We start from the raw sequence: 27,783 nt of genomic DNA on the forward strand, positions 1-27,783 counted from the left end.
ATTTATCTGTACTTGTGCCTCCATCACAGTATCTTAATGTAGCTTTCTAATAAATTTTGGTATCTTGTAGAGCAAGTCTTCTAATTCATTTTACTTCTAAAAATCCTTTGCATTTCCATTTTAATGTTATAATCAATAGGTTTCATAGTTCTTTTTTAAGATTTTTATTTTTATTTATTTGAGAGGTAGAGTTACAGACAGTGAGAGGGAGACAGAGAAAAAGGTCCTCTATCTGCTGGTTCACTCTCCAATGGCTGGAGCTGTGCGGATCCGAAGCCAGGAGCCAGGAGCTTCTTCTTGGTCTCCCAAGAATGTGGGTACAGGGGCCCAAGGATTTGGACTATCTTCCACTGCTTTCCCAGGCCATAGCAGAGAGCTGGATCGGAAGAGGAGCAGCCAAGATTAGAACCAGTGAAGGATTAACCTACTGTGCCAAAGCGCCCCAGTTTCATAGTTTTTAAAGCAGAGATTTTGAGTATCATTTATTGGATTTACTTGTAAATACCTGATATCATTTTTTAAAAAGATTTATTTATTCACTTGAAAGAGTCACACAGAGAGAAGGAGAGGCAGAGAGAGAGAGAGAGGTCTTCCATCCACGGTTCACTCCCCAGTTGGTCTCAACAGTCGGAGCTGTGCCAATCCGAAGCCAGGAGCCAGGAGCCAGGAGTTTCTTCTAGGTCTCCTACGTGGGTGCAGGGGCCAAGGACTTGGGCCATCCTCTACTACTTTCCCAGGCCACAGCAGAGAGCTGGATCAAAGAGGAGCAGCCAAGACACGAACCGACACCCATATGGGATGCTGGCACTGCAAGCAAGGCTTTTACCTGCTGTGCCACAGTGCCAGCCCCATTACTTGATATTCTTAAAGCTATTTATTTGTATACATGGAAGTAACTTGAATTTTGTATGTTTTCTTTTTATCTGGAAACTGATAATTTTATTTATTTTTGTGATTATATTTCTGTTATATATATATGAATGTTCTGTGTAGCTAGTCATTCATCTGTTGTTCTACCTAATGATGCATTCCAATTATTATACATTTTTTTAACTTTTATTTAATGAATATAAATTTCCAAAGTACGACTTATGGATTACAATGGCTTCCCCCCCATACAGTCCCTCCCACTCACAACCCTCCCCTTTCCCACTCCCTCTCCCCTTCCATTCACATCAAGATTCATTTTCGATTCTCTTTATATACAGAAGATCAGCTTAGTATACATTAAGTAAGGATTTCAACAGTTTGCTCCCACACAGAAACATAAAGTGAAAAATAATAGATGATTTTTTTTAAATGATGATGAAATCAGATCAGACCTATTGTCATGTTTAATCCCAGTGAGAGTCAAGTTGGGAATTGATAATTTCTTTTTTTTTTTTTTTTTTTTTTTTTACAGAAGATCAGTTTAGTATGCATTAAGTAAAGATTTCAACAGTTTGCACCCCCATAGAAACACAAAGTGAAGAGCCGGCGCCGTGGCTCAATAGGCTAATCCTCCACCTTGCGGCGCCGGCACACCGGGTTCTAGTCCCGGTTGGGGCGCCGGATTCTGTCCCGGTTGCCCCTCTTCCAGGCCAGCTCTCTGCTATGGCCAGGGAGTGCAGTGGAGGATGGCCCAGGTGCTTGGGCCCTGCACCCCATGGGAGACCAGGAAAAGCACCTGGCTCCTGGCTCCTGCCAGGATCAGCGCGGTGCGCCGGCTGCAGCGGCGGCCATTGGAGGGTGAACCAACGGCAAAAGGAAGACCTTTCTCTCTCTGTCTCTCTCTCTCACTGTCCACTCTGCCTGTCAAAAAAAAAAAAAAAAAAACACAAAGTGAAATATACTGTTTGAGTACTCGTTATAGCATTAAGTCTCAATGTATAGCACATTAAGGACAGAGATCCTACATGAGGAGTAAGTGCACAGTGACTCCTTTTGCTGACTTTACCAATTGACACTCCTGTCTATGGCATCAGTAATCTCCCTATGCTCCAGTCATGAGTTTCCAAGGCTATGGAAGCCCTCTGAGTTCTCCAACTCTTATCTGGTTTAGACAAGGTCATAGTCAAAGTGGAGGTTCTCTCCTCCCTTCAGAGAAAGGTACCTCCTTCTTTGATGACCTGTTCTTTCCACTGGGATCTCACTCACAGAGATCTTTTGCCAGAATGTCTTGGCTTTCCATGCCTGAAATACTCTCATGGGCTTTTCAGCCAGATCCGAATGCCTTTAGGGCTGATTCTGAGGCCAGAGTGCTATTTAGGACATCTGCCATTCTATGAGTCTGCTGAGTATCTCACTTCCCATGTTGGATCACTCTCCCCTTTATTTATTCTATCGGTTAGTGTTAGCAGGTACTAGACTTGTTTATGTGCTCCCTTTGACTCTTAGTCCTTTCATTATGATCAATTGTGAACAGAAATTGATCACTTGGACTAGTGAGATGGCATTGGTACATGCCACCTTGATGGGATTGAATTGGAATCCCCTGGTATGTTACTAATCCCCTGGTATGTTTTGTCTGTTCTACTTAATATGACTGGTTTAATTCTGTAATTAATACACAGTTATTCTTAAGTGTTGAAAGTTAACTGAAATGTGATCCCTGTTAAACGTAAGAGTGGGAATAAGAGAGGGAAGAGATGTATAATTTGGGACATGCTCAAGCTGACTTGCCCCAAATGGTAGAGTTAGAAACATACCAATTATTACACATTTTATAACTCATATATTTACATCTTATATATTTCATTATGCTATCTACCCTATAGCACAAGGATAAATAGGAATAATGAGGGCAAACATCTTGGTTCATTCCCAATCTTGGGGAAAAATTTCACTGTTCCACTATTATATATTGATGCATGTTTCAGAGTGTTTTTTGGGGGATATTCCTGACCAAATTAAGGAAACTCCTTCTAATTCCTAGTTTTTCCCATTTTTATAATCAATGGATATTCATCCTTATGATAAATATGCATGACCTCGTGAGTTACTAGGATTTGAAGTCTGACTTATTTTAGTCACATTCATACTTATTTGTTGAATGTCTCAAAAATCAGGACACCTGATACATACTGGAAATACAAAGTTGACTGTCATTGAATAAGAATTATATAAGTGCTACAAAAATAGAACTAAAAAGAAATGACTGTGAATATTGTAAACAAGAAAGAAAAGCTATATTTTATTTTAGTAATAATTCCAAACAAAATTTATTACAATCATAGGAATAATTTAATGTAAATAAACATGCAATATTAAATTATTTTTATCTTTCAGATTTGGGAAGAAGGCTTGGCAAAGATAGCCAAAGGATGGGCAGACACATGCCAATTTAAACATAACACCTGTTTACAAATGCCATTTGATTGCAGTGAAGATTATCAATTTATTGGAGAAAATATCTGGTTAGGTCTATTAAAAATATTTTCACCAAGGGATGCTATTGTTGCTTGGTATAATGAAACAGAGTTTTATGATTATGATACTCTATCATGTTCTAAAGTTTGTGGCCATTACACACAGGTAAGAATTTCAGATCTTACAAATTAGTCCTTATTTGTGCACACCTCAGTTTCAAGAAAATTTTTAAAGATTTATTTATTATTATTTATTTGAAAGGCAGAGTTACAGAAAGGCAGAGGCAGAGAGAGAGAGCGGTCTTCTACCCTCTGATTCATTCCCCAAATGGCCACAATGTCCGGAGCTGGGCTGGTCTGAAGCCAGAAACCAGGAGCTTCTTCCTGGTTTCCTAGGTGGGTGCAGAGGCCCAAGGACTTGGGCCATTTTTTACTGCTTTCTCAGGCTTTAGCAGAGAGCTGGAGCAGAAATGAAGCAGCCAGGACTCGAACTGGCACCCATATGGGATGCCAGCACCGCAGGCAGCAGCTTTACCCGCTATGCCACAGCACTGGCCCCTTTCAAGACAAATTTTTAAGTATTTTTACTTTGAATTTCTTTTGGATTTCTGAAGCTTCAGCTTTATTTGGGAGATACTTCCACTGGAAAAAGAATTATATGTAGTGACATTTTCTGAACTTTAAAAGTCTTGCTCCACTGTTTTCTTATTTACATTGCTTCCAACAGGAAAGCTACTGTAATCCTCATATTATTCCTCTGTGTGTATTGTGCAGTTTTCTCAAACTACCTTTTTTCATTGTTTTATTTACATATAATATTTGTACTTATATTTGGGGTACAATATTATAATTCAACACATTTATAAAATGTGTAGTTATCAAATCAGCACAGTTAGCATTTTTATCTCCTTAAATATGTTTTCTGTTTCTTGGGAACCTGTTAGTTCTTTTCCTCTAGTAATTTTGAAATGCACAATTAATGCTCAGACTGCAGTTACTGTATTGTGCTGTAGAACATAAGGACTACCTCCACTCCTTGAACTGTATTTTAGCATCCATTACACACTCTCTCACTATCCTCCCTCACACATCCACTAAATAGCCTCTGCTAGTTACTATTATACTTTCTCATCCCAAATGACTTTCTCATCACAAACGACTGAAAATATGTGGGGGTTTTCTGTGTCTGGCTTATGTCACCTAATATAGTGTCCTCTAGCTCCATCCATGTTGTTGCAATGACATGATTTTATCTATTTTATGGCTGAATAATATTGAATTGTGCATATGTATCATATTTTATTTATCAGGTCATCAGTTGATGGACACTTAGATTGTTTTTATTTCTTGGGTATTGTGAATTGTGCTGCACTCAACATGGGAATGTATATATGAGTGATGAAATGGACATCCATGTTTTGTTTAAGGTCTACAGGAAACACTTTCATATTTTCACCTTTTATTTTTATTTTTCTAATATTTACTTATTCATTTTAAAGGCAGATTTATGGATAGGGATAGGAAGAGGCAGAGAGAGAGAAGTCTTTCATCCACTGGTTCACTCCCCAAATGACCATGATGGCTGTAGCTGGGCCAGTCAGAAGCCAGGAGCCAGCAGCTTGTCCCAGATCTCCCACATGGGTGCAGGGGCCCAAGGATTTGGGCCATCCTCCACTGCTTTCCCAAGTGCATTAGCAGGAAGATGGGTCAGGAGTGAAACAGACAGGTCTTGAACTGGTGCCTATGTGGGATATAGGCCCTGCAGGTAGCGGCTTAATCCACTGCACCACAGCTGACCCCCACTCAGGTTTTCCCCTTTTAGCACAATGTTGGCTGTGGCTTTGTCATGTACTTGTGTAGTCTTTATTGTGTTGAGGTATGTTCCTTCTATACCTAATTTGTTGAAGATTTTCATCGTGAGAGTCTACTGAGTTATACAGAATTTTTTCCTACATCCATTGAGATGATCATGTGATTTTTGTCCTTCAGTAGGTTGATTGCTTGTTTGTGTTTGGAGATCTTTGAATCTTTGTGATAAATCCCACCGAAAGATAGTGTGTAATCGTGTTGGTATTTGGCTTCACACTATTTTGAGAACTGTTGCATCAATGTTCATTGGGGATATTGATCTATAGTCTTTATTTTGTTTTTATCTGGTTTTGGTATTTGGGTAATGCTGACTTTACAGAATGAGTCTGACAGAGTGTCCTCCTTTTCAATTTTTGGAATAGTTTGAGAAGAGCTGCTATTAGTATTTCCTTGATGTTTTATGAAATTGAACAATGAAACTAATCTGGTCTGTCATTATAAAGAGACATTTTATTACTAATTCAACCTTATACCTGTTATTTGTACATTTCGATACATTTAGATTTCTTATGTCTTCCCGATTCCGTTGTGTATCTCCTGAAATTTATCCACTCCTTCCAGGTATATGTTGGAATATAGTTGTTCATAACAGTCCCTAACAATACTTTGCATTTCAGTTGCATCACTGTAAGGAGTAGTAGTCCAAGTAGTCCATTTTTTATTACCACAAAAAATACCTGAGATAGCCTACATGCTAAAGAGACTTATTTTGGTTATAGTTTTGGAAGTTCAAGGATATGGCATGCACATTAACCAGTTCTGGTTAGAATGCTTCTCAGTAGCATCACAGCATGGTGGATTGCAATGGCAGGAGCATGTATGACATCAAGTGACTGCATTTTGAACAAGTAAGCAAAGAATAAGTGGGCCAAGGATCAGGCTTAAATAATAACCCTCTTATAAGAATTACTTTACTCTCTTCTAAGGGCATGACTCTCAATAACCCAAGATCCTCCCACTTAGCTCCATCTCTTTTTTTTTTTAAGATTTTATTTATTTATCTGAGAGGTAGAGTTACAGAGAGAGCGAGAAATAGAGAGAAAGATCTTCATTCTGCTGGTTCACTCCCCAGATGGCAGCAATGGCTGGAGTGGAGTCAATCCAAAGTCAGGAGCTTCTTCCAGGTCTCCCCCGCAGGTGAAGGGAACCAAGCACATGGGCCATCTTCTACTGCTTTCCCAGGCCATAGCTCAGAAATGGATCAAAAAAGGAGCAACTGGGATATGAACCAGCATCCATAAGAGATTCTGGCACCACAGGTAGAAGATTGGCCCACTATACCACAGCACTGGCCCCTTAGCTTCACCTCTTAAAATTTCCACCACAGGGCTGGCATTGTGGCTTAGCATTGTAAGCTGGCACTGATGAAGCCAGCAGCCCATATGACAGTACAACTTCAAGTCCCAGCTGCACTGCTTCCAAAGCAGATTCCTGCCATTGTGTGTGGAATACAGCAGAAGATGACACAAGTGCTTGGTCCTCTACCACTCATAATGGGAGGACAAGATGGGGCTACTAGTTCCTGGCTTCTAGCTTTGGACTGGCCCAGGCTAGGCCGTTGCAGCCATTTGGGAGTGGACCAGTGGATGAAACACTCTCTCTCTCTCCATATACATATATATATATACATATATGCATATATAATACTATAATATAATATGCCTTTCAATAGATAGATTTTAAAAAATTATTCCACCACTTCCTAATGCCACTAACCTAACGACAACCCTTGTGAACCCTTGCAGAACACATGAACTATACCAAAAATATAGCATATTTTCTTCATCTTTGACTTTTTTGAATCTTTCTTTTTTCCAGAGATAGCCTGACCAAAGTTTTGTCAATTTTATCTTCCAAAAAAAAACTTAACTCTTCATTTCATTGATCTTTCATCATTTTTTAGACTATCATTTGTATATTTCTGCTTTGATCTTTATTGTTTCTTTCCTTCTAATAATTTTGGGTTTGTTTTTTTCTTACTTTCATAATTTCTTGACTTGCACTATTAAGTTGTTTATTTGAAAACCTTCTCTTTATTTGGTGTAGGTACCTAACTGTTATAAACATCCCTCTTGGTCTGAATTTGCTATTTCCCATAGGTTTTGGTACATTGGGTTTACATTTTTATTAGTTTGTTTTGTTACTTTAATGGATGAATAAATTTATTGTTTTTAAAAATTAACTAATTATAGCACAACTAAATAGGGAATCACATGCCTTGAACTGCATAGGATTCACAAGCTATGAAAATGACTAATCTCAAAATATGTTCCACAACATTTTTTTCATTATCTTTTTTTTTGAAAACAGAAATATTCATCCAGAAATGAGGGATTCATGGAAAAGAACATAATATGGGGAAAAGAAGGGCATATTGTCATTTATGATTCAATGAAGCCATATTTATAATGATATATCAAATGATGTGAGACCCCTACATTTTATAATTTAATTTCCACAAATAAGAGAAAATGTGATGTTTGTCTTTCTGAGACTGGCTTATTTCACTTAGTGTAATGATTTCCAGTTCCATCCATTTTGTTGCAAATATCAAGACACCATTCTTCCTTATGGTTGAATGATATTCCATCATGTATATATACCACATTTTAGTCATCCAATCATGTTAATGTACATGTAGGTTGATTCCATGTGTTTGTTATTGTGACACAATAACATTATTAACATGAGAGTACAGGGTTCCATGTGCATCCCTAGGATAAATTGATTTGGTCATGGTGGATGATCTTTTAGATGCATTTTTGGATTCGATTTGCTAGAACATATTTCGAGGATTTTCTTACTATATTCATTAGAGATACTGGCCTAATGAATAGTTATGTTAAATATTGTATCTTCCTCTGGTTTTTAAACGAGGTAATTTTGGCCTCATATAATGAGTTTCGAAGGGTCCCCTTCTTTTCAATTGCTTTTAATAGTTCAAGAAGAACTGGTATTAGTTCTTCCTTAAAAGTTAGATAGAATTCAGCAGGGAAGCAATCCAGTGGGCTTTTCTTTGTTGACAGGCTGTTTATTACTGATTTAATCTCAGCTTTGGTAATTGATCTATTCAGATTCTCATGCATTTGTGCCTACATTTTGGTAAATTATATGCATCCAGGTATCTGTCCATTTCTTTTAGATTTTCCAATTTGTTGGCATATGGCTGTTTGCAATAATTCTTAATGTTTTTTGTATTTCTCTTGTATCATTTATAACATCTTTTTCATCTCTGATTTTATTAATTTCTGTCTTGTCCCTTTTTTTCTTTTGTTAGCTGGCCCAGTGGTTTATCATCTTTATTTATTTATTTTTCAAAAAACAAACATTTCATTTCACAGATTTTTATATAGTTTTTAAAATTTTCTGTTTTGTTCATTTTTTCCTGAATTATTTAGTTCCTTTAGTTCTTTTTTTTAACTTTTATTTAATGAATATAAATTTCCAAAGTACGGCTTATGGATTACAATGGCTTCCCCCCCCCCATAACGTCCCTCCCACCCGCAACCCTCCCCTTTCCCACTCCCTCTCCCCTTCCATTCACATCAAGATTCATTTTCAATTCTCTTTATATACAGAAGATCAGTTTAGCATATATTAAGTAAAGATTTCAACGGTTTGCTCCCACACAGAAACATAAAGTGAAAAATACGGTTTGAGTACTAGTTATAGCATTAAATCTCAATGTACAACACCTTTATTTCTAATAATTTTGGTTTGCTTTGTTCTTGTTCTTCTAGGTAGTTGATAGGCATTGTTGGATTCTTTATCTGATATCCTTCCAATTTTTTATGTAGGCAATTATTGCTAGAAACTTTCCTCTGAACTGTTTTTTGGCCATATCCCATACATTTCATTTCAATTTGTTTTAATGTTTTGATCTCTTCTAAACCCATTTTTCATTCAGGAGCATGTGGTTCAGTCTCCATGTGCTTGTATATTTTCTAGAGGTTCTTTCCTTGTTAATTTCCAGCTTTATTTCATTGTTGTCAGAAAAGATACATGATAGAATTTCATTTTTGAATTTGTTTGATTTGTTTTATGGCTTAGTATATGGTGTATCCTAGGAAATGTTTCATGCACTGATGAAAAGAATGTGTATTCTTGGGGCCAGTGCTGTGGAGAGGATAAAGCCACTGCCTGCAGTGCCAGCATCCCATATGGGTGCAGGTTCGAGTCCTGACTGCTCTATTTCTGATTCAGCACTCTGCTATGGCCTAGCAAAACAGTAGAAGATGGCCTAAGTTCTTGGGCCCCTGCACACATGTGGGACACCAGGATGAAGCTCCTGGCTCCTGGCTTTGGCGTGGCCCAGCTCTGGCCATTGTGGCCATTTGGGGAGGGAACCAGCATATGAAAGACCTCTCTCTTTCTTTCTTTCTCTCTCTCTCTCTCTCTGTTTCTGTCACTGCTTCTCTGTAACTCTGCCTTTCAAATAAATAAATCTTTTTTGAAAAATTAATTACACATATTTGTAAATTTTCTCCTTACATCAAGGAGAAATACTAATAGTGTATCTTGTTCTTTCAATGAAATGGTACATTTTGAACCTATACATAGTCAATATTTATTTTTACTATTTCCAAATCTAAAAAAAAAATCACAATTTACATTCATTGAGCAAATAAAATTTCATTTAGGAACCTATTTTTAAACCATGGTTTCTTAAAAATATATGTATTTGAGATGTAAAGCTTATTAACTTTTATAAACATCAAAAGAAAAGGGATCTTTTACTTATCTAGCTAAATCTAGTTTTACTAAATAAAAAACTAGTTCCAAGTTATTCTGCTTGCCCAAAGATTGTGAGCAAAATTGATCTCCTAATTCTCAGTTCTCTGTGTTTTATTTTATTGTGCTATTGCTCAAGCAGATAAAGAACCTTTGAAATATAGTTGCTGAAACTATTGATTCTAGTTATATCAAAAACATAACAAGAATCAATTAATACATTATTTTATTAAATAGGCTAGTTTGTTTTAGTAATGAAATTGTCAAGTAAATGGAACTCAGAAAACTCATTTGTGCTGTCAAAATCTATTCTGTATCAATCTTCCTAGGATTATTTTGTTTTCCACATGCAGTATATTAATATTTTCCTTCTTTTTCACTTGGAGGATGAAGAAAAATTCCATTGTCTCATTGTTACAAAGTACTGGTGATTCTCTTCACCTCTTTCTCTCTCATAATGATGACTTTCCATGCCAATATTCTTTAATAACTTTGTTATTCCTTAAAATTAGAGGGGAAAATATTAATTTAAATCTTTTGGGACACAATTTTTCAATGAACTCCTTAATCCCTATTTGTCTTAGGATGTAACAAAGGTAATAACATGGCTGAAAGTGTAAAATTAAAAGTGTAATCATTTACTAGAATATTTCTGAGAAAAACAAAAGTGAATTATCACTTTAATTTATATCTTATTTGGCCAGCGCCGCGGCTCACTAGGCTAATCCTCCGCCTGTGGCGCCAGCACCCCGGGGTTCTAGTCCCAGTTGGGGTGCCTAATTCTGTCCCGGTTGCTCCTCTTCCAGTCCAGCTCTCTGCTGTGGCCCAGGAAGGCAGTGGAGGATGGCCGAAGTGCTTGGGCCCTGCATCTGCATGGGAGACCAAGAGGAAGCACCTGGCTCCTGGCTTCAGATGGGTGCAGCGCCAGCCATGGCAGCCATTTGGGGGGTGAACCAACAGAAAAGGAAGACCTTTCTGTCTGTCTCTCTCTCTCTCACTGTCTAACTCTGCCTGTCAAAAAAAATTTATAGTCTTATTTGAATATTGTTTGCATGTTACACCAATGGAATGAATTAAAATGCATTTCCTAAATCATGTAGAAGAAATTATAATTTGGGCTATGTGTTGCATTATTCTTTTGATATAAGAGGATAATTTGTGAGAGAAAAAAAAGGTAGCCCTCACGAAAGTAGCCTTAACAACATAGTCATTTAGAGCTAAATATTATAAATTAGAAAAAATGGGCCAAAATATTTATGTGTATCTTTTTTTTTGTAGTCTGACAAAGATTAGGGCTATTCTCATAATACACTATTTGCATATAATTGTTTTTGCATATTTTATTTTGAAATTTATTTCCTTACAGGTAGTTTGGGCCAGTTCATATAAAGTTGGTTGTGCAATTAAAATTTGCCCTAACCTTGGAGAAGCTTCTACTTCAATATTTATCTGTAACTATGAACCTGCGTAAGTTATTTTGCTATTAATAATATCTTAGATTGAATCAAATGTTAGCAATTGTTTACTAAAAGATATACTAGAGACAAGTATATTTTTGGTAAATAAAGCCTCCCTCTACCATAAGAAATAAATGAGATATGTGAAAATAGAAGGTGAGGATAGACTATTGTCTTGTGTAAAGAAGCAGGGGCAGGCATTATGGCACAGCAGGTGGAACTGTCACTTGGGATTGGGATACCTACAATCCAGATCAGAGTCCTGGGACTGATTCCTAATACCTCAGCTTCAATCCAGTTTCCTGCTAATCTGCCTGGAAGCAATAAGTCATGTCCAGGTACTTGGATTCCTGCCACTCACGTAAAAACCTAAACAGAGTTCCTGGCTCTTGGCTTCAGCAAGGCCCAGACTGAGTTGCTGGAATTTGAGGGATACACCCGCAAATAGAAAATCATTCTCAGGGCTGGCGCTGTGGCGTAGCAGGTAAAGCCACTGCCTGCAGTACTAGCACCCCATAGGGCACCAGTTCAAGTCCTGCCTGCTCCATTTCTAATCCAGCTCTGCTATGGCCTGGAAAAGCCGTCAAAGATGGCCCAAGTCCTTGGGCCCTGCACCCACGTGGAAGACCTGGAAGAAGCCCCTGGCTTCTGGCTTTGGATCAGCATAACTGTTGCGGCCACCTGGGATTGTACTAGCAGATGGAAGACCTCTCTCCCTCTCTCTTCTCCTGCCTCTCTGTAATTCTGCCTTTCAAATAAAATAAATAAATCTTTTTTAAAAAAGGTTTATTTATTAAAAAAATAAAATCAATCAATCTCTCTCTCCCTCCCTCCCTCCCTCCCTTCCTCTTCTTCTCCCTCCCTCCCTCTGTCCCTCTTTCCCTTTCTGTGTGCCTTTCAAATAAATTAATGAATAAATTCTTATAAAAATGTAAAATATTTAAACATGAGAGTAAAAATGGTGGAATCCTTCTTTAGGAAAAACAGAGAGGGGGGGAGAGAGAGAGAAAATAAAAAAAAGCATTGCCTCATAGCTAAATAATGGAATACAAAAATTGTGGCAGATGTTCTCTAATATAATGTAAACAGAATGCAAACATAACTGGGAATGACAGTAAACCACATTCTTCATTAAAAAGAACTATATAAACATTGATGATAATTCTGTATCCAAACATATATAACAAGCCTAATGAAAGACTAAAAAAAACATTCTACAACTCTACTCCCATTGAAATACAAAAGGAAGAATAAAAATAAATTTAATAACCCATTCTTTAACAATCAATGATTTAAAAATAAAATAAACAAAAGATGAGAGCATAAACAATAAATATATAGATTGGCAAAGAGAAGGTAAAATATTCCAAAATGATTTCAGAGAACTAAAACATGTATCTCTGCATTATTTTCCATTGCCTCTCATTTAAAGGCAGAAACAAGAATGATAAATATATTGTCTTAAAGCTTGAGACAAAAAAAATTTGTATAGATATCAAAGAAATTGCAGAATTGCTGACCCTTATTTGTTTTCTACTAAGACTGATCACCTGAATTTGAATTTGAAATTGGAAAATAATAGGGATTCCTGCTTAAGATTTGATGAAAAAGCAGTAGAGCACCATGTTGCTAAGAATATGCCAGATTTGGGTGCCAAAAAAATTTACATACACAACAGTTTTCTTAAAAGTCTTATGAAAGCATAGAGGATATTGCTACACCACTATAGGTCAAGTAATAGATAAATATACTCTACTATGTGAAGCAGCAACCAAAAAGAGACAAAATATGTAAAGCAACTTCTCAACACGCTGTCAAGGCTATGATTCCTAAGCAATAGAAAACAAAATTTGCCCCTTAATTGCCCCAGATGTGACTGGAAACACTTTTCAGGATGTGGCACATGGAGCACACAGGATGTGGGGCAACTAAGAGCTTGTTGGACTTGCAGAGTTGAAGAAATGGAGTTTAGAGTGCCAGAAAACCAGCATAGCTAGAGTTCATGAAATAGAGTTCCAAGGAAAAAAGAACTCCACTGAGAGAGAACAGTAGAGATCTGCAAAGGATATCCCTTAATTACTGAGTGAAGTACTGATCAGTCATGCTTATAAGGAAATTACCAGGGTAAGAACCACCTAAAGTAGTAATATGAAACCTCTCCTGGAAGGCATATAGGAAAAGAACTAACTACTCTAGACTCAACTAATAAATCATAAAGCAAAAGCTGGGGTGATCAACATGTTGCCACATAATTTGACTGCATCCCAGAAAAAACTCAAGGATATCTATAGGATACATTTATATCCAGCACTTGGCATTTATAACTTTTGGTATCTAATCAAATATTACCAAACAGTAAAATATTACTTTTAATGAAAAAAATAACCTGTTGAAACTGATGCAAAACTGACACAGATGTTAGAATTAGTAGAGAAAGATATTAAAATACTTTTTATAACCATTTTCCATATTTTTAAAAGTTAAGCTGAGATATGGAAAATATTGAAATCAGAAAACTACAACACCTGAGATAAACAAAGTTAATAACAGATTAGATATTCTAGGAGAAGAGATAAGGAATTCAAAGTCATAACAGTAGAAATTTTGTTAAGATTATTGATAATGGTCTGCCATATTTGTAGACTGTGCCACAAAAAACAGCAAAACACATATTATTTTCAAGTGCACATGAAACATTTACCAAGGTAGATCATATTCCGGGCCATAAAATAAGTCAATAAATTTAAACAGTAAGATCATGCAAAATACATTGTGACCATATTTGAATTATACTACAAATAAGAAACACAATAGTCTTTAGAAATTTCTGATATTTAAATAACAACACCCTTCTAAATAATCCATGAATCAAAGAAGAAATAAAGAAGAAAATTACAGATTAGTTTGACCTGTATGTTAATTAAAACAGAATGTATATGATTCTGTTAAAGTAGGACTTGGCCATACAGCAGACTCAGAATGACAATTCCTTTAAATAGCAATCTGACCTCAGAATCAACCATTAAGGCATTCTGCTCTGGCTGAAAAGCCCATGAGAGTACTTCAGGCATAGGAAGACAAGACACTGTGGCAAAAAAATGTCCTACATGAAGGATCTCTGTGAGAGAGACCCCAGTGGAAAGAAGTGGCCATTAAAGAAGGATGTACTTTTCTCTAAGGGGAGGAGAGAACTTCTACTTTGCTTATGGCCTTGTCTAAATACTGATGGAGTTTGTGGATTCAAAAGGCTTCCATAGCCTTGGTAGCTCATGTCAAGAGCCTTGGATGATCACTGGCGTCATACATAAGAGTGTTAATTGTTAAATTAACAATAGGAGTCACTGTGCACTTACTTCCCATGCAGGACTTCTCTCCTCAATGAGTTGTATTATGAAAATTAACTGTAAAACATTCTCAAACAGTTTCTGTGTGTGTGTGTGTGTGTGCAAATTGTTGAAATCTTTATTTAGTATAGAGTTGGTCTTCTGTGTATAAAGTTAATTAAAAGTGAATCTTAATGGATAATGGGACTGGGAATGGGAGAGGGAGGAGGTGAGTGGGAGTGAGGGGGGCGGTACAATGGAAAGAATCACTATATTCCTAAAGTCGTACTTATGAAATTTGTACTCATTAAATAAAAGGTTTCTTTGGGGAAAAAAAAGAATGTTGAAATTGACAACAAATAAATAAAGTAGGACTTGGTGGGAAATTTATGGCACTACAAGCTCATGATGGAAATAGAGAATGCTTTCAAATCAATGACTTCATCTCCTATCTAAGAAACTAGAAGGGATACTGAGTAGGAAACCCAGCCCAGGATGGGTCGGTGTGGTCCAGACAGGTCAATAGAGCAGTCTCAGCAGCTCTGGGGAAAAGCAACATGTAAAACATGTCTGTAGCAGGTTAATGCCCTGGCCTGAAGCACCAGCATCCCAAATAGGCGCCAGTTCAAGACCCGGCTGATCCACTTCCAATCCAGCTCTCTGCTATGGCCTAGGAAAGCAGAAGAAGATGGCCCAAATCCTTGGGCCCCTGCACCTGCGTGGGAGACCCAGAAGCTCCTGGCTCCTGGCTTCGGATCGGTGCAGCTCCAGCCATTATGGCTAATTGGGGAGTGAACCATCAGATGGAAGACCTCTCTCTCTCCCCCCACCCCCACCTCTGCCTCTCCTCTCTCTGTAATTCTGACTTTCGAATAAATAAATAAATCTTTTAAAAAAAAAAAAAGAAGAGCCTTAATAGGCCTTTCTAAGTCTCCTAATGGATTTGTTTGGACAACTGCCACAGCTACAAGCAACTTAATTGAAGTATTTATTGATGGACAGTTTGTCATTGTGGAACCAGCAACTACCATCCTCCAGGCTTGTGAGAAAGTTGGCATGCAGCTACCTCGATTCTGTTATAAAAGGCTGTCTGTTGCTGGAAATTGCAGGATGTGCTTTGTTGAAATTGAGAAAGCTCCTGCATGTGTCATGCCACTAATGAAGTGTTGGAATAACCTGAAAAACTTCATAAAATATAAGAAAACCTGAGAAGGTGTAATGGTGTTCTCATTAGCAAATCACCCACTGGACTATCCAATTTGTGACCAAGGAGGTGAATGTGATGTGTAGGACCAATCCATGATGTTTGGAAGTTATAGGAGACAATTTTTAGCGGGGAAACATGCTGTGGAGGACAAGAACACTGGGTCATTCATAAAGACCTCATGAGCAGATGCATACAGTATACTCCCTGCTTCAGGTTTGCAAGTGAGATTGCAGGAGTAGATGATTTAGGTACCATCAGCAGAGGAAATGATATACAAGTTGGCATATTCATTGAAAAGATGATCTTGTCTGAGCCAGCGCCACAGCTCACTAGGCTAATCCTCCGCCTGCGGCGCCAGTACCCCGGGTTCTAGTCCCAGTTGGGTGCTGGATTCTGTCCCGGTTGCTCCTCTTCCAGTCTAGCTCTCTGCTGTGCCCGGGGAAGGCAGTGGAGGATGGCCCAAGTGCTTGGGCCCTGCACCCTCGTGGGAAACCAGGAGGAAGCGCCTGGCTCCTGGTTTCACATCAGCACAGTGTACCAGCCACAGCGGCCATTTGGGGGGTGAACCAACGGAAGGAAGACCTTTCTGTCTCTCTCTCTCACTGTCTAACTCTGCCTGCCAAAAAAAAAAAAAAAAAAAAAAAAAGATGATCATGTCTGTCTGACTGGAAATGTCATCTTTTTCTGCCCTGTAGGTGGTCCAAGTGTTAAGCCCTATGCCTTTATTGTCAGGTCTTGGAAAATAAGAAAGACAGAATCCATTGATGTAATGGATACAGCTGGAAGTAATATTGTAGCTAGCTCAAGAATTGGAGAGGTAATGAGAATTTTTCCATGTCTGCATGAGGACATCAGTGAAGAGTGGATATCTGATAAAACCAGATTTGCCTATGAAGGGATAAAACAACAAAGAATTACAGAGCTGATTACCAGAAATGAAAAAGGGCTTTTAACCTGCACTTCCTTGGAGGATGCACTTTCTCATGAGGCTGGAATGTTGCAATTTTCAAGGCAATGATGTTTCAGCAGTTGCAGGTGGCTTGATGGATGCTGAAGCTGTAGTAGCTCTGAAAGATTTACTTAATTCAGTGGACTGTCACACCTTACGCACTGAAGAGGTCTTCCCCACTGCAGAACTGGCACAGATTTGCATTCCAATTATCTTTTTAATACCACAATTGCTAGCGTAGAAGAAGCAGATGTCATCATTCTGGTTGGTACAAGTCCACGTTTTGAGGTACCACTATTTAAGGCAAGGATTCGAAATAGCTGGCTTAAGAATGACTTAAGAACAGTCCTTATAAGCAATCCAGTGGACCTCATTTACAGATATCATCTGGGAGACTCTGCCAAAATTCTTCAAGACATTGCTTCTGGTACCCATCCATTCAGCCAGGACCTAAAGGAAGCGGGAAAAAAAAAAAAAAAAGGGTTTTAGGCAGTTCTGTCTTCACTCTACAGAAATGATGCAGCAGCAATTCCTGAAGCTATTTCCAGCATTGCACACAAAAAATTCAGATGATTAGTGGTATTACTGATGATTAGAAGGTTGGGAATATCCTTCACAAGATTGCACGCCAACTAGCTGCTTTGGATGTTGGCTCTAAACCTGGGGTGGAAGCAATTCAGAAGAACCATCCGAAAGTATTGTTTCTCCTGGGACAAAATGGAGGCTGTATCACGCAAGAGGATTTACCAAAGTACTGTTTCATCATTTATCAAGGACATCATTGTGATGTTCAAGTTCCCATAGCTGATGTTATTCTCCTAGGAGATTCTCCATCCATTCAGCCAGGACCTAAAGGAAGCGGGAAAAAAAAAAAAAAAAAAGGGTTTTAGGCAGTTCTGTCTTCACTCTACAGAAATGATGCAGCAGCAATTCCTGAAGCTATTTCCAGCATTGCACACAAAAAATTCAGATGATTAGTGGTATTACTGATGATTAGAAGGTTGGGAATATCCTTCACAAGATTGCACGCCAACTAGCTGCTTTGGATGTTGGCTCTAAACCTGGGGTGGAAGCAATTCAGAAGAACCATCCGAAAGTATTGTTTCTCCTGGGACAAAATGGAGGCTGTATCACGCAAGAGGATTTACCAAAGTACTGTTTCATCATTTATCAAGGACATCATTGTGATGTTCAAGTTCCCATAGCTGATGTTATTCTCCTAGGAGATGCATACACACAGAAGTCTGATAGTTACGTCAATATTGAGGGCAGGGGTCAGCGCAGTGATGCGGCAGGTTAATGCACTGGCCTGAAGTGCCAGCATCACATATGGGCGCCAGTGCGAGGCCCGGCTGCTCCACTTCCAATCCAGCTCTCTGCTATGGCCTAGGAAAGCAGTAGAAGATGACCCAAGTCCTTGGGCCCCTGCACCCATGTGGGAGACCCAAAGGAAGCTCCTGACTCCTGATCGGTACAGCTCTGGCTGTTGCGGCCAATTGGGGAGTGAACCAGTGGATGGAAGACCTCTCTCTCTCTCTCTCTCTCTCTCTCTCTCTCTGCCTCTCCTCTCTCTGTGTAACTCTGACTTTCAAATAAATAAATAAATCTTTAAAGAAAATATTGAGGCCAGAGCTCAGGACACTAAAGTAGCAGTGACACCCCCTAGATTGGCAAGAGAAGAATGGAAAATTATAAGAGCCCTTTTAAAGATTGCAGCTTTAACTCTTCCATATACTACTCTACATCAAGTGAGGAACACATTGGAAGAAGTCTCTCCTAACCTTGTTAGGTATGATGATCTTGAAGAAGCTAATTTCCTCCTGCAAGCAAGTCCGTTCCCAAGCTAGGGAACCAGCAACTTCTTGCTGACCCACTTGTTCCACCTCAGCTAACAATAAAAGATTTCTCCATGGCAGATTCAATTAGCAGAGCCTCCCAGACAATGATCAAGTGTGTTAAAGCTTTCAAGAGAGTTCCCGGGCAGTAAAGGAAATGTCCCTATGCTAAAACATCTACTGGAACTCAATTTTGTTACAAATAGTTGATAGACAATCATACTAAAGTGATACTTTAGAGGTTTTTTTGAGGAAAAAACTGAATGCTATAATATTTAATGTTATACCATGCTTATTTGAAAATGATATTGCAGTTATCAAAGAACTTTACAGTTTCAGAAACATTTATGTGTTGTATGTAAACATTGTTAAACAGTTAATAAAACGATCTACATATTTCCATCAATATAAAAGAATTGATGATCTTTGTAATGAATACAAAGAAAATCTATGATTTTTTGTTTAGTTTCATCAATAATTTATATTTATAAAATGAATGACAAGAACTTCTATTAAGACCTACTTTTTCTAGTGTTAAAGGAAAATTTTAATAATCCTGTCTAGCTAGCAAAATAGAAAATATATAAATAATGTAATATATATCAGATGTGTCTTGACAACTATAATAACAGTGAAAATAGCTAATGATTATTCAGCTTTTTCTATGTGCTAAGCACTCTTATTTTACTTGCATTATCTTTTTCTGTCCTTGCTACAGTCCTATGTGATAGTAGTATTATCTCATTTTACAGAAGAAACCAAAGGTAAGGGTAAATTTTAAGTAGCTTGCCCAAGTCTACATAGAAAAAAAAAGTCGCAGACTCAATCCTGGTTTGATTCCATAGGCCATTCTTAACTGCTATGGACACTGCCCTCCATTCATGCAGATGCTATAGGTTATTACTTCTTCTTCTTCTTCTTTTTTTTTTTAAAGGAGCAGCCGAGACTAGAACCGCAGTCTATATGGGATGCTAGCACTTCAGGCCAGGGCTTTAACTCGCTGCGCCACAGTGCCGGCCCCGGTTATTACTTCTAAGACTTAGTATTGAGGAGTTTAATGAATAACATGTTTCTTGAATCTGTTTCCATAGGGTCATGAAGATTTAAGTGCTATTTTTCTTTGTATAGTACATTATCCTTATATACCCTTGGAATGAGGGAGGTCTCAAGAGATATAATTTAGATCCTCACTGAAGTTCCGAATTCATTATAATACCATCTATACTGTTAAGTCAACTAAATTATTACAAAAGACAAAACTAGTAGCTTTCATAATTTTCAGTTGTCTTTCATAGCCTTGGCACCTCATGACAAGAGCCTTGGGTGATTACTGATGTCATAAATAAGAGGGTCAGTTGTTAAATCAACAACAGGAGTCACTGTGCACTTACTCCCCATGTAGGATCTCTGTCCTTAATGTGTTATACTATGTGAATTAACAGTAAAACTAGTACTCAAACAGTACTTTATACTTTGTGTTTCTATGTGGGTGCAAACTGTTGAAATCTTTACTTAGTATATACTAAGTGGATCTTCTGTATATAAAGATAATTGAAAATGAATCTTGATGAAGAATGGGATGGGAGATGGAGTGGGGGATGGGATGGCTGCGGGTAGGAGGGAGGTATGGGGGGAAAGCCACTATAATCCAAAAGTTGTACTTTCGAAATTTATATTTATTAAATAAAAGTTTAAAATTTTTTTAATTGTCAAAACAAAAAGGAAGTAAAAATTTTACAACCTAGAAAATATTCTAAAAGTGAATTCAGTTTTTTTTTTTTTTTTTAAAGAAAAGAGTCACACAGAGAGAAGGAGAGGCAGAGAGAGAGAGAGAGGTCTTCCATCCACGGTTCACTCCCCAGTTGGTCTCAACAGTCGGAGCTGTGCCAATCCGAAGCCAGGAGCCAGGAGCCAGGAGTTTCTTCTAGGTCTCCTACGTGGGTGCAGGGGCCAAGGACTTGGGCCATCCTCTACTACTTTCCCAGGCCACAGCAGAGAGCTGGATCAAAGAGGAGCAGCCAAGACACGAACCGACACCCATATGGGATGCTGGCACTGCAAGCAAGGCTTTTACCTGCTGTGCCACAGTGCCAGCCCCATTACTTGATATTCTTAAAGCTATTTATTTGTATACATGGAAGTAACTTGAATTTTGTATGTTTTCTTTTTATCTGGAAACTGATAATTTTATTTATTTTTGTGATTATATTTCTGTTATATATATATGAATGTTCTGTGTAGCTAGTCATTCATCTGTTGTTCTACCTAATGATGCATTCCAATTATTATACATTTTTTTAACTTTTATTTAATGAATATAAATTTCCAAAGTACGACTTATGGATTACAATGGCTTCCCCCCCATACAGTCCCTCCCACTCACAACCCTCCCCTTTCCCACTCCCTCTCCCCTTCCGTTCACATCAAGATTCATTTTCGATTCTCTTTATATACAGAAGATCAGCTTAGTATACATTAAGTAAGGATTTCAACAGTTTGCTCCCACACAGAAACATAAAGTGAAAAATAATAGATGATTTTTTTTAAATGATGATGAAATCAGATCAGACCTATTGTCATGTTTAATCCCAGTGAGAGTCAAGTTGGGAATTGATAATTTCTTTTTCTTTTTTTTTTTTTTTTTACAGAGGATCAGTTTAGTATGCATTAAGTAAGGATTTCAACAGTTTGCACCCCCATAGAAACACAAAGTGAAATATATTGTTTGAGTACTCGTTATAGCATTAAATCTCAATGTACAGCACATTAAGGATAGAGATCCTACATGAGGAGTAAGTGCACAGTGACTCCTGTTGTTGACTTTACCAATTGACACTCCTGTCTATGGCATCAGTAATCTCCCTATGCTCCAGTCATGAGTTTCCAAGGCTATGGAAGCCCTCTGAGTTCTCCGATTCTTATCTTGTTTAGACAAGCTCATAGTCAAAGTGGAGGTTCTCTCCTCCCTTCAGAGAAAGGTACCTCCTTCTTTGATGGCCTGTTCTTTCCACTGGGATCTCACTCGCAGAGATCTTTTGCCAGAGTGTTTTGGCTTTCCATGCCTGAAATACTCTCATGAGCTTTTCAGCCAGCTCCGAATGCCTTTAGGGCTGATTCTGAGGCCAGAGTGCTGTTTAGGACATCTGCCATTCTATGAGTCTGCTGAGAATCTCAGCAGAATTCAGTTTTTTAAAATCTATATTCAAAATGTTTCTGTTTCATTATCTTTATTCTTTCTGCTTTCATTAAAGACTCAGCTAAACTAAAAAAAAAAAGAAATTAGAGGAAGGAATAGATAATTAAACCCCAAGCAAGCAGAATAAATGAAATAATAAAAACAAAACTATAAATAACAAGCAGAAAAACAATGGAGAAAATCAATGAAATCCACAGCTTGTCTGATAAATAAGTTGATAATTCTCAAGCCACAATAATCAGAAAAAGAGACAAAAATTAATAATATTAGGAAATAAAGAGGTGGTAGCACTACTTATTTCACAGATACTAAAATGAAAATGGGGGGGGTACCATTGTGGCACAGTGGCACATCCCATACGGATGCCAGTTCATGTCCCCAGCTGCTCACTTCTGATCCAGCTCCCCTGGTAAAGGCCTGAGAAAAGCAATGGCCCAACTGTTCAGGCCCATGTTTCCCACATGGGAGAACCAGATGATGCTCCTGGAAATGGCCTGGTGCAGCTCTGGCCTTTGCAGACACTTGGGGAGTGAGCGAGTGAATGGACGATCTCTGTCTAGCTGCCTCTCTGTAACTCCAATTTTCAAAATAAATACATATTTTTAAAAGAAAAAATAAATAAGAATAATAAAATATTAGCAACATATTTCTGTCAATAAACTTCACAACTTGGTTGAACTGGAAAAATACCTCAAAAGACAGAAATTACAAAAAGAAATAAAGAAAAAAAGAGCAATATCTATCTGAAAGGTAAAAAAAACTATGCAAAATTCAGCAAATGAATCAAAATACACACACACACACACACACAGGATAAACTGTCCAAATGGGATTTATTCAAAGCAGGACTGGTTTAACATTCTAAATTCAATCAAAGTAAGTAATCATATTAATCAACCTGAAAGTAAAGCAAATCTGATCATCTCATTTGATTCCAAAAAAGCTAAAGATATTCCTGAAAAATGTCTCAACAAACTGAACAGAAAAGTCGATCTTAAACTAATAAAGGGCATCTGTGAGATACTTACACTGAACATTACAAGTAACAGCAAAAATCCTTTCTGTTAAGCATCAGATGGTAAACATGATAGAATCTGCATGCTACACAGTCTCTATTACATATTCACTTTTCTTTTGTTTAAAATTTCAATTGTCCCTTAAAATATTTAAAAAACAAATTCTTAGCTTACATATTACACAAAAACTTGGCCCGTGAACCATACTTGTTAACTCCTAGACTATGTAGAAAACCCAAGAGAAGCTACCAAAATTCTTCTAAAACCAAATAATCTACTTAGCAAGTTTACAAAATGAAAGATTAGTATACAAAATCAATCTCATGTTTGTAAACTAGCAATGAACAATCAGAAATTGAATCAAAATAAAAATTAATTTAGAACACCCTCAACAAATAAAAATTATTTATAGATAAATCTGACTGAAGAGCATGAAGACCTACACACTAAAGGAAGACTTAAAAGAGAAATTAACAAAGAATTAGAAATATATATTTTAATGAGTTAGTGAACTTGTGGAACTACAGAATAAATGTAATCCTAATAGAAATTCCAGTGGGCTTTTATTATGCAAATTAACAAGCTGTACATAAACTCTGTGTGGAAGAGTCATATATAAATGCTATAGACTTAGAATAACTAAAACAACTTGAAAACACATTTGAAGGCTAATATTATTGCCTTCCAAAATGACTAAAATTATAGAGTACAAACCTAAATTTAAAATCTAAAAATATAAAATATTTCAAAGAAAACTTAAAACAAAAACCTTTGTGTGAGGGGTTGGCCCTGTGGCATAATGGGTAAAGTCGTTACCTGCAATGCCGGCATCCTGTATGGACACTGGCTTGAGTCCTGAATGCTCCACTTCCAATCCAGCTCTCTTCTATGGCTTGGGGGGCAGTAGAAGATGGCCCAGGTCCTTGGGCCCCTGCACCCGTGTAGGAGATCCAGATGAAGCTTCTAGCTCCTGGCTTCGGATTGGCACAGCTCCAGCCATTGCAGCCATCTGGGGAGTGAACCAGCGGACGGAAGACCTCTCTCTCTCTCTCTCTCTCTCTCTCGCCTGCTCACTGCCTCTCCTCTCTCTGTGTAACTCTGACTTTCAAGTAAATAAATAAATATTAAAAAAAAAACCTTTGTGACCTTTAGAGGGCAATAACTACCACAACAAAAGCACCATCCATAACAAAGTGACAGATTAAATGTCTTGAAAATTAAAAAATTACTGCTATTCAGAAATACTGAAAAAAGAATGAAAAGACAAGCCATACAGCAAATTAACAGACTCACACTGAAAATATAGGAAGAACTTACACAATTCAATTTCAAGAAAACTCAAAACTCAAGTTTTTCAATTGTCATTTATTTTACTTGAAAGGCAAACATACAGAAATAGACAAAACTCTCTAAGTCTCCCGCATGAAGTGGCAAGTATGCGAACAGCTCAACCTTCACCTGCTGCTTCCCAAAGTGAGCATTAGCAGGAATCAGAAGTGAGCTAAGAATTCAAATGCAGGCATTAGAAAATGTGTGTGGACATACACATGACACATTAACTGCTGCACCAAAGACTTGCTCTTCAATTTTAAAAGTAGATAAAAGACTATCAAAGAAAATATGAAACTATCAAATAATGAGCTGAAAAATATTCAGCATCATTAGTCATTAGGGAAATATAAATCAAAACTGCAGCAAGGGCTAGAGAATGGCCATTCCAGTTGCTTGAGGAGGATGTGAAAGATCTGAAATCCTCACTATTAGAAATGTGCCATTGGAGGGTGAACCAACGGCAAAGGAAGACCTTTCTCTCTGTCTCTCTCTCTCACTGTCCACTCTGCCAATCAAAAAATAAAAAAAAAAAAAAGTGTCCATGTAAAGACTTATACATGAATGCTGAAAATGTTCAGGGGCCAGCACTGTGGCTCACTTGGTTAATCCTCTGCCTGTGGTGCTGGCATCCCATATAGGCACTGGGTTCTAGTCCCGGCTGCTCCTCTTCCAGTCCAGCTCTCTGTTGTGGCCTGGGGAAGTCAGTGGAGGATGGCCCAAGTGCTTGGGCCCTGCACCCACATGGGAGACCAAGAGGAAGCGCCTGGCTCCTGGCTTCAGATCGGCGCAGCACCAGCTGTAGCAGCCATTTGGGGAGTGAACCAATGAAAGGAAGACTTTCTCTGTCTCCTTCTCTCACTGTCTAACTCTATCTGTCAAATAAATTAAAAAAAAAAAAGATAAAAAAAAGAAAGAAAATATTCATATCAACTTTTTTGTTGTAGCCCAAAGCTTTGACAACTCAAATGTCTGTTAATGGATGAAAGAATGAATGAATGAATAAATAAATAAATAAATAATAAATAAAGGCATATTCCCTAGTGAAATGTCACTCACGTTAAGACGGTACTTCAAAACATTCATGGAAAAATGTTCCATGACTTTTTGAAAGTGCATGTGTGTGTGTGTGTGTGTGTGCTCTAGGTTTTTGTTTGTTTTTGTAATATCTTTTTTTTTTAACTTTTATTTAATGAATATAAATTTCCAAAGTACAGCTTATGGATTACAATGGCTTCCCTCCCCCATAACTTCCCTCCCACCCACAACCCTCCCCTTTCCCACTCCCTCCCCCCTTCCATTCACATCAAGATTCATTTTCTATTCTCTTTATATACAGAAGATCAGTTTAGCATATATTAAGTAAAGATTTCAACAGTTTGCACCCACAAAGAAACACAAAGTGAAAAATACTGTTTGAGTACTAGTTATAGCATTAAATCACAATGTACAGCACATTGAGGACAAAGATCCTACATGAGGAGTAAGTGCACAGTGACTCCTGTTGTTGACTTTACAAATTGACACTCTTGTTTGTGGCATCAGTAATCACCCTAGGCTCTTGTCATGAGCTGCCAAGGCTATGGAAGCCTTTTGAGTTCAGCAACTCTGATCATATTTAGGCAAGGTCGTAGTCAGAGTGGAAGTTCTCTCCTCCCTTCAGAGAAAAGTACCACCTTCTCTGATGACCTGTTCTTTCCACTGGGATCTCACTCGTGGAGATCTTTCATCTAGGTTGGTTGTTTTTGTTTGTTTGTTTGTTTGTTTTTGCCAGAGTGTCTTGGCTTTCCATGCCTAAAATATTCTCGTGGGCTTTTCAGCCAGATCCGCATGCCTTAAGGGCTTATTCTGAGGGCAGAGTGCTGTTTAGGACATCTGCCATTCTATGAGTCTGCTGTGTATCTCGCTTCCCATGTTGGATCGTTCTCTCCCTTTTTTATTCTATCAGCTAGTATTTGCAGACACTAGTCTTGTTTATGTGATCCCCTTGGCTCTTAGTCCTATCATTATGATCAATTGTGAACAGAAATTGATCACCGGGACTAGTGAGATGGCATTGGTACATGCCACCTTGATGGGACTGAATTGGAATCTCCTGGTATGTTTCTAACTCTACTGTTTGGGGCAAGTCAGCTTGAGCATGTCCCAAATTGCACATCTCTTCCCTCTCTTATTCCCACTCTTATATTTAACAGTGATCACTTCTCAGTTAAGTTTCAACACTTAAGAAGAATGTGTATTGATTACAGTATTCAACCAAAAGTATTAAGTAGAACAAACAAAAAAAAAATACTAAGAGGGATAACATATTAAGTTGTTCATCAACAGTCAGGGCAAGGGCTGATCAAGTCACTGTTTCTCACAGTGTTCATTTCACTTCAACAGGTTTCCTTTTTGGCGCTCGGTTAGTTGTCACCAATCAGGGAGAGCATACGATATTTGTCCCTTTGGGACTGGCTTATTTCACCCAGCATAATGTTTTCCAAATTCCTAACAGGGATCACTTTTCAGTTAAAAATTAAACACCTAAGAATAATTGTGTGTTAATTACAGAGTTCAACCAATAGTACTAGAACAAAAAAATACTAAAATGGATAGAGTATTACATTGTACATAAACAGTCAGGAAAAGAGCTGATCAAGTCACTGTTTCTCATAGTGTCCATTTCACTTCAACAGGTTTCCCCTTTGGTGCTCAGTTAGTTGTCGCTGATCAGGGAGAACATAGGATATTTGTCCCTTTGGGACTGGCTTAGTTCACTCAGCATGTTTTCCAGATTCCTCCATCTTGTTGCAAATGACCGGGTTTCATTGTTTTTGACTGCTGTATAGTATTCTATAGAGTACATGTCCCATAATTTCTTTATCCAGTCTACTGTTGATGGGCATTTGGGTTGGTTCCAGGTCTTAGCTATTGTGAATTGAGCTGCAGTAAACATTAAGGTGCAGACAGCTTGTTTGTTTGCCAATTTCATTTCCTTTAGGTAAATTCCAAGTAGTGGGATGGCTGGGTTGAATGGTAGGGTTATATTCAGGTTTCTGAGGAATCTCCAGACTGACTTCCATAGTGGCTTGACCAGTTTGCATTCCCACCAACAGTGGGTTAGTGTCCCTTTTTCCCCACATCCTCGCCAGCATCTATTGTTGGTAGATTTCTGAATGTGAGCCATTCTAACCGGGGTGAGGTGAAACCTCCTTGTGGTTTTGATTTGCATTTCCCTGATTGCTAGTGATCTTGAACATTTTTTCATGTGTATGTTGGCCATTTGGATTTCCTCTTTTGAAAAATGTCTATTGAGGTACTTGGCCCATCTCTTAAGTGGGTTGCTTGTTTTGATGTTGTGGAGTTTCTTGATTTCTTTGTAAATTCTGGTTATCAACCCTTTATCTGTTGCATAGTTTGCAAATATTTTTTCCCATTCTGTTGGTTGCCTCTTCACTTCCCTGACTGTTTCTTTTGAAGAACAGAAACTTCTCAATTAATTTCATGCAATCCCAAATGTTAATTTTGGCTTTGACTGCCTG

At 38.0% G+C, this 27,783-nt stretch overlaps 1 protein-coding gene and 1 pseudogene across 1 annotated transcript in view; both read left to right on the forward strand.

The window, feature by feature from the left end:
- Positions 1-27,783, forward strand: part of LOC100355530 (GLIPR1-like protein 1) — a 41,138-nt gene that overhangs the window by 5,412 nt on the left and 7,943 nt on the right. The window contains exons 2-3 of the mRNA XM_089309068.1: positions 3,268-3,513; positions 11,314-11,414. Coding sequence (XP_089165194.1) covers positions 3,268-3,513; positions 11,314-11,414 — 347 coding nt within the window. The remainder of the gene's footprint in view (positions 1-3,267; positions 3,514-11,313; positions 11,415-27,783) is intronic.
- On the forward strand, positions 15,784-18,890 carry LOC100355777 (NADH-ubiquinone oxidoreductase 75 kDa subunit, mitochondrial-like; annotated as a pseudogene).

This window comes from Oryctolagus cuniculus, chromosome 11, assembly GCF_051225735.1.
Source record: "Oryctolagus cuniculus isolate XC-2025 breed Fujian yellow rabbit chromosome 11, ASM5122573v1, whole genome shotgun sequence".
Lineage (NCBI taxonomy): Eukaryota > Metazoa > Chordata > Mammalia > Lagomorpha > Leporidae > Oryctolagus > Oryctolagus cuniculus.